The 8,380-nt window shown below is 30.7% G+C and overlaps 1 protein-coding gene across 1 annotated transcript; it reads left to right on the top strand.

Annotated features, from left to right (window-relative positions):
- Nucleotides 1-1,511: 1,511 nt before the first annotated feature.
- On the top strand, nucleotides 1,512-7,826 carry LOC136233601 (protein LIGHT-DEPENDENT SHORT HYPOCOTYLS 10-like). Its single transcript, XM_066023332.1, has 2 exons — nucleotides 1,512-2,225; nucleotides 7,332-7,826. The coding sequence occupies exon 1, from the start codon at nucleotides 1,632-1,634 to the stop codon at nucleotides 2,190-2,192; it is 561 nt and encodes a 186-aa protein (XP_065879404.1). The 5' UTR covers nucleotides 1,512-1,631; the 3' UTR covers nucleotides 2,193-2,225; nucleotides 7,332-7,826.
- The last annotated feature ends 554 nt before the right edge of the window (nucleotides 7,827-8,380 follow it).

Genomic DNA, 8,380 nt, shown 5'->3' with positions numbered 1-8,380 from the left:
GGTGGAGTTCTTCGGGATGCTGGTGGCGCCTGGCTGGCTGGGTTTACCCATAACTTAGGTACGGGCTCCTCCTTTACTGCGGAGCTCTGGGGGATCTTGTCTGGCATTAAACTCGCCATTCGCATGGGTGTTAAAAGACTTTCGGTGGAGTCTGACAATTTGGAGGCTATCAACAGGATTTCGGATAGACAGGCTGTTTGTCTTAAGAGTCAGAATCTCATTAAAACCATCTTGAGGCTTCGTCCTGCCTTCGATTCTCTTACCTTCTCCCATATTTATAGGGAGCAAAACCGCGTGGCGGATCGCTTGGCAGCTGCTGGGCATGGGGGGATGTTAGGTGTTTCTACCCTTTCCGTTCCTCCTTCTTTTCTGTTACCTTCTCTTCTTGAGGATAGGATTGGGGTCAGTCTTCCTAGACTGATCCCGGGTTAGGTTTTTGTTTGTTTGTTTTTTTTTCTTCCCTTCTTACCAAAAAAAAATAAAAAAGATAATTTTATCAATAACAAATAATTACAAACAACTGTTCATAAAAAGCTCCAAAACACTGCAGTTTTCAGAGAAAATGCTAAACGATGCATTTATATAAACCTCACTAAACGCTATATTTTCTACGATTTGAAGTAAAAAACTAAACACCCATCTGAAAAGTTGGAACAAACACATTTGAGTTGTTTGTTACAATTAATTAAAGAAAGATATTCTTTTTATTATTATTCTGATCAATTGGATTTTATCAATAAAATGTTATAATCATCTAAATATTTTCTTTGCATCAATTATTTTTTAATAAAGACGTATGCATTTTCTTTTAATAATGGATATAATACTCGATTTACTATATAACTAAGAAATTAGGGCCTCCACACATAAAAAAAAGAAGGTAAATTATATTTATGGCAACTGAATTTTACTCATTTTTACATTAGAGCTACTAAACTTCAAAATGTAACATACAATCACTCAACTTTAGATGTTCAAAACAACTTCAAAACAACTGAATTCCAAGAATTAGTGATATTCAAAACAACTTTAATTCTTCAAAATTTTAGTTTTGAATTCATTTAGATGTTTTGGTTAAAAGAGACAAAATGTATTTTTTTTAGAGAGAGAAAGTTTCAGAAAATTGTGATTTTAGAATATAAAAATATAATTTCATGATAAATGTCGTTCTAAATGAGTTTAATTATTGAAAATTTCGGTTTTAAGATCATTAGCTATCATTTTAAGGTATTAGTTAAAAATTAATAACTATAATGTTAGAAAATATACATTGAATAGCTTTTATATTATGTTAATGACATATCCTCATGATAATGAAATTCATTTACCCAAAAAAGAAATCAAATAACTAAAGTTTTTCTTCTAATTTTTTTTTTGATTAATTAATGCAAATAATGTGAAATAGAAGAAAGAAATAAAATTGAAAGAGAGGAAGAAAAAAAGGAACAAAAGCACCTTCATGGGACCCATAACTTGTCTCCTGATGTGATTTTCACCTTCTTCCATCCCCACTTCACTTCACTATTCTTCTTTCTTTCTTCCTCTTTAGCTATCTTCCTTTTTTCCCCCTTCTTACATTCTTTGCTAAAAAAACCCAAGAATTTCTCTGCAAAACAATTTTTTTTTTATTCATGTCAGGTGACATGCCTAAAGATTCCGCTGAAGGATCATCGCGATCCATCAGTCAACAACAACCGCAACAGCAACAACAACAACTGATTCCTCCTCAACCGGCTCAGTTGAGCCGGTACGAGTCACAGAAAAGAAGAGACTGGAATACTTTCGGGCAATACTTGAAGAACCAGAGACCAGCAGTTTCAGTATCTCAGTGTAATTGTAACCATGTTCTTGATTTCCTAAGGTATCTAGACCAGTTTGGAAAAACTAAGGTTCATCTAAATGGGTGTGTGTTTTTTGGACAACCTGATCCTCCTGCTCCTTGTACTTGTCCTTTAAGGCAAGCTTGGGGAAGCCTTGATGCTCTAATCGGACGGCTGAGAGCTGCTTATGAAGAACACGGTGGATCACCGGAGACTAATCCATTCGGAAATGGAGCTATTCGGGTTTATTTGAGAGAAGTTAGAGAGTGTCAAGCTAAAGCTAGAGGAATTCCTTACAAGAAGAAAAAGAAGAGGAAGACTCTAATTAAGCCTCCTAGACAAGATGCTAAGACTTCCATTCAGACAACTTAAGTACTACTCTTTCTGTCTTCGCCACTTAAATTGGTAATTCTTACAACTCTTTTTTTAATAATATTTCTTGTCCATATACATATATGTATATATATATTTGATGATCCATTCTTGGAAATTGGATATACTTTAATTTAAACTATATATATGCAGTTTGATAACACAGACTGTGTTTGTGACTGAAAAATTCTTAGTATGATTTCTCAATAAATATGTATTTAAAAATTAATTGTGACTAACCCCCAAATAAAATTGCCTAAAAGGGAATTTCTCTACTTAACAATCTTTTACTAAGAAGAAATGGTGAAGAGATTTAACTAATTGGGCTTCAATATAAGGAAGAAAATCATTGATCAATCCTTTCTATTTGGGGAATTCCTTTGTGTAAAAATGGGCAATTGTGTCGTAATAGTATTATGTGATCCATATATGATATAAACGCGATAAAAAAAAATTGCATTAAATGTGTGTTGAAAAGTGTAACAAAAACTATTATTGGGTTTTAACTATTAGTGTTCAATTTCAGTCGAAATGATACATTGGCGTGGTATTAAAACTTCTTAGATCATGTAACTGAGGATCGAATCCTAACAACTCAATTAATTGGTAAAATTTCAACATACCGTGAGATGAATTGATGATGTACACGTTTTAAGTTTAGGAGGTATTCATGTACGGGAGTATGTCAAATATTATATAAAACAAATTATTAAAATGAATTTGCATTGTACATCGTTCAAGCCTAGACATCGTCCAAGAGGTATATTATCGGCTTTACTCAAATCCAACACATTAGGCCTCGCCGTTTTAAAACTCGTCTGTATATATTAGATTTTCATCTTACTAATATGTCTCAGTCACTCTCTCTTCATTTCCGACGTGGGGTTGAGTTGATTCCTACCCTCACCATCATTCCTTAGGATTGATCATTTACCCGGTGTCACCAGTCCGGACCGGATCGTTACACGCCCGCCTAGTTCATCTTCGAACCATACACAGTCGACTCTGATATTAACTGTTAAGAACCCTAAAAGCCACATCCAAAACCCTAATAAACAGGCTAGTGAATGGAGAAATGAGGTTTAAAGTTTCAACTGAATGATATAGGTGTTTTACCCTGGTTTATATGGGAAATATATATGATTGGAGTGAAAAGATATATAGTTTATATCTTTATGGAAAACACTGTATATATAGTTTAGAAAATAAAGAAGTGTTAATAACTTTTGTGTTATTTGGGGGTTCTTTTTTAGATTCTGTGCGATATTTGTGCTCCCTATGAATGACCATGTGATATGTCTCATACGTTGCATGTGATTTCATTTCATAGACTCATTCACGTCTCAAAATCAATGTGTTACTTTTATTTATTTATTTAAACACCCATTATGCATCTCCCCTAACGATTTGCCATACTTAGGTGCTCCCAATATCTATATATTATATAATACTTTCTCTCAGTGGAACACTAATCTTTTTTATTTACAAAGTATGAACATTAATTATAAAATGCCCTTTCTTTCTGTTGTTGCTAATCATTGTTATCATGGCTATACCTACAGCCTACAACCTATTTAGGTTCTTTGGCTTTAATTTAAGTTTAGATTAAGATAGGTTAATTATGTTTTTAATATGAGTTAGTCAATGAAATTCAATTTTTATCAGTGGAGAGGTTGATTTTAAAGAAAATAGACTAATTAACTTATAACTTACACTCAGACAATCATTTGGCTTAGTGCTATGGTAACTTTTTTATCCACTAAGACAAGACCTAGATGTTGTCTCATGACTCTAGGAAATTCTGCTAACTACTGCACATATAATTTATACAGAGGTTTTGGATTATACCTTTCAACTCATTCACATATGTAAACAAATTACTAAATCACTTTAAAATTATTAACGTCATACACCAAATGAATTGGATATAAGTGCCGTGTTAAACATTACATAATTGGAGAATTATATACCTTCTTATATGAGAGCGAATCCTCTCCCTTTAAAGTACATTTTGAGGTTAGTTGTGCCTGTGTTTACAATATAGTTTCATAACCAGTCGGTCAAGAGATGAACCTATTCATTAACGTTAAGGAACCAACTGAACTAAAATCTTAAGTTGATAGTTAATGCTTCAAAATAGCTTTTATTATGTATAACACAGATTCATCTTACCATGAATTAAAATTTCACCAAGTAATAATGGGATTACTAGGATTTGAATAAGGACCAAGAATAAATGTAAATGTCTAACTCATCCCAAAAGTACTTCAAAATGAGAGGACATGTCTTGTATATTTAAGGAGCCATATAGCTTCTCAATTTAGCAATATAGGATGTTTAACACTTCCCTCTCACGTCCAATTCATTTGGTACATGAAGCTAATATCACTCGAGAACCCAATATTGAATCATAACTCTTATACAATGTAAACAAAGACCTAACTCACCCTAAAAGATACCTCATATAAAAAGAATTGTCTCACATATTTAAAAAGTCATATTAGCTTTCTAAGTTAACAATATGAGATGTTTAACAATAATCTTTATTATTATCTTTGATATGCTTCCGTACCTGAATGCATTTTGAACTTTAAGCATGTACAACACGAACTCATTTTACTATATAGTTAAACATGTAAATCTACACTGCTATGGGCCAGTTTGGTTTAATTTCCGTTTGTTTTTACTGCTATTGGATGTTTCCGTTATGTTAGGTTAGAGATGACATAGTAAATAAGTTTGAGGGTCTGGTTATAATTTATTGGCCCTTCAATCGGAAAATTCAGAGTATCTGGTTTGTCTGAATTTGTTGATGAGTGGACATAATATTCTTGCAGCCCGACATATACACACACGTCGACATCTGATGCTGATAATTCATAACGTAACTTGTCGTTAATCTTCAAGTTTCTTGTAGAAAATATGGTTGTCGGTAGAAAACGTGGTTTTTTATTTCAACTCAATCCAGCTAACTATAACGTATGAATCTATTTATTGGGTTGGATTCCAAGGTTTTGATAGGTTACAATGGAATGGGTTTAAGCTGATTCTTTTTTAGAAAATAATATGATTACTTATATTTTCACTTCCAATTTTAAATTGACATTTAATTTAGGGTTTACAATTTACGTCAAATTTACCTAATTCATTATTTAGTTCTTGTTTTGAAAAACACGTTATAAGATCTCTGTTTTTACTAATATTAACCCTTTAGTCCTTTTATTTCATTTTTTTAAGATTTTTAACTGTTACATTTGACATAAACAAATAGATAGAAACAACAGAGTAACATGGTCATTTTGTAGGGTATTATGTTTGTTCTGAAAACTAAGATATGTTCGGTTGACAATCTAAAAGAAATAGCAATGAACCAAATGATTAATATTGACAAAAGATACAGATGTTTATAATGTGTTTTTCAAAACAAGAGTATTAAATAATTTATTATATAAAAAGGTGGGAACTAATAAATTATTTAACTGTTAATTTATTATGTCACTATAGAATACATGTAATATTTTGTTTGATTTCTGATTTTATTTTATTTCCCATTTTTTTTTAATTTTTCCATGTTTTTGTTTTTTTATTCATCATTCTTATTTTTCTTTTTTATTGTTTAATTTTCAGTTTTTTGGTTGTTTATTTGTCCGTTTTTTCCATTTTTCGTTTTCTTGATTTTTTTTTTAATCTTTTTTCTTTGTTCTCCTTTTTCTATATTTTTGTTTATTTATGTTTCTTTTTTTTTTCTGTTATTTTTGTTTTTTTTTTTAACTTTGTTCGTTTAATAAAAAAGATATGATTAGTATAATTGTATAACATAAAAATAATGTAATTATTTGTACAGAAAGTAAGTTATTACCTATTAAGTAATATAAATAAAACAAGAAAAACATAATGAAGGATAAATATAAAAATATTTATAAAATATTTAAATGTATATAAAAAAAACTTTTAAGAAATATATAATGATACCAATTAAGGTTGGGTTGATGATTTTTTCCTAATTAAAATGTGTCATATATATACACTTTGTCTCAAAGTCAATTCAAGATTCCAATTTAAGCAACTCAATGCTCTAAAACACTCAAACTGAAAAAGAAAAAAAGGAATTAACTCGCTAACCAAATATTTTTGCAACAAGATTGGTGGATAGCTGAAAAAAGAACACTAAAATTACACAAATTGGAAAGAAATTTCTCCTAAGGAATTAGGGTTTTTATCATGTTTAGACTGCAATATTTCTCTCTACTTATATGAAATTTCTTTGCAGAGCCTTTGCTTGATTACATTATAAATATTCTTAGGACTGCTTTTTTTTAATTATTTAATTTAGGGTAATTAATTTATTAGTCCCTATATTTTGATAAAACACACTGTTTAGTCCTTGTATTTTCAAAAACACACGGTAAAGTCCCTAACATTTTTCTCGATGAACTGTTTAGTCCCTAATATTTTTCTCAGTGAACTTTTTAATCCCTACCGTTAGACTCTCACGAAGATTCTATTAGTTAATTTGGATTTGAGTCAATCTAACAACTTCATCAATCTCATTTTCCATCCGTAAATTGTATTACAACTCAATATCTTAAATCCAAGCAAAAAAAATCAGCAAAAAAATGTACAAAAAAAACTGCAGAACCTAACTATAACCCATATAATGATTTGATCATACATATTCCTCGCATCACATATGTCCCCACACTTTGCATACATATCAATTATAGGACTCAGCAATTTTAATCACAAAACCATGAACAAAATATATAATCACAAAACGTTAGGGACTAAACAGTTCACCAAGAAAAATGTTAGGGATTTTATTGTGTGTTTTTGAAAATATAGAGACTAAACAGTGTGTTTTGTCAAAATATAGGGACTAATAAATTAATTACCCTTTAATTTAATTTAATTTGCGGTCCAGTTTATCCCAAATGAATTGTATACATATATAGCACCGTTTGGTTTACTTACTGTTTGCTTGCCGTTACGATTTATTTACTGTTGTTTGGACGTAAAATTTTACAGAAAAAATATAAGATTGCAATTAGAAGTTATATGGTTACTTAATTATTTTAAGCATATTATAATCATATAACTACAGGTGAAATTAATAAATGTTGTGTGGTTTAATTTTTGCAGGATAACAGATAATATATATATATATATATATATATATATATATATATATATATATATAGGTCAGTTGGAAAAAGGGAAGGTTATAGAGAAGCAAAAAGAGAAGCTACAATTGTCTGAATAATTACTATTTTCGATGTACAATTTAAAGTCCGATCAATTTGTAAAATGTTATTGTAAAAGAGGTAGCTAGTTTATATACTTATGTCAAACAAAAAAAGAAAAAGTGGTGCTCTTGTGTTTTGGCTGAATAAGCCCCTCATCACCCATGCACCCTTGTAATTCTTACTCCTCTTTTTTAATTACTTTTCTATATATGTAACTATTGAGGCAGACATCTCCTTCAAGAAAATGAATCAAGACGAATGAAAGCCTCACACGGCGTGTGTCCTCAACCACATGTCGTGTGAGATACGAGGTGAAAGGGAAGTGTGAGAAAACTGACCCACACGGTATTATTATTTTATTTTATTTGAAGATCAATACCTTTTATTATTTTATGGATTTCCATGTTGCATTCTTAGTTCTAAAACTAAAGATCTTTTTTAATTATCAAACTAATGATTTTTCTGATTTTGGATCATCATTCAAGACTGCAGGACTATTATCGATAGTAAACCAAATTTTAAAGTTGTTTCAGTTTTTAGATTAACGAATGAGACCGTTCATCTTGTAGCTAGGCGAAACTATTCCAATAGTAATATCTTCTATACAAATAAAAATAATAGAAGAGTTAAGAACATGAGCCATTTATCTTGACTGAAACCCTAACTCCATTTTTCTTTTGCTTTACTAAGCCCATCCTACCCAACAGTTTGGTCTTTCCCTTTCCTAGGTACTCCACCAGGATTTAGCTATAAATAATAGATTTCTACCGTAATTTTCACCTGGTCAGACTAAGCAGGTGGATTTGATTTGGATTTAAACTTATTAAAATCATGTGATGGAGATTGAAATTATCGCAAGGTTTAGATTCACACCTGCTAAATCTAAATGTGATTGACTAAATTCACTTGGTCAGTCACTGACCTGGTGAAAACCACCGTATTTAA

Source organism: Euphorbia lathyris, chromosome 6 (assembly GCF_963576675.1).
Source record: "Euphorbia lathyris chromosome 6, ddEupLath1.1, whole genome shotgun sequence".
In the NCBI taxonomy this organism is placed as follows: domain Eukaryota; kingdom Viridiplantae; phylum Streptophyta; class Magnoliopsida; order Malpighiales; family Euphorbiaceae; genus Euphorbia; species Euphorbia lathyris.
The sequence above is the reverse complement of the archived record's forward strand: the minus strand, read 5'-3'. Positions and strand labels throughout refer to the sequence as shown.

Coding starts and splice junctions, on each gene's coding strand:
- LOC136233601 (XM_066023332.1), top strand. CDS start 1,632: ATGTCAGGTGACATGCCTAAAGATTCCGCTGAAGGATCATCGCGATCC.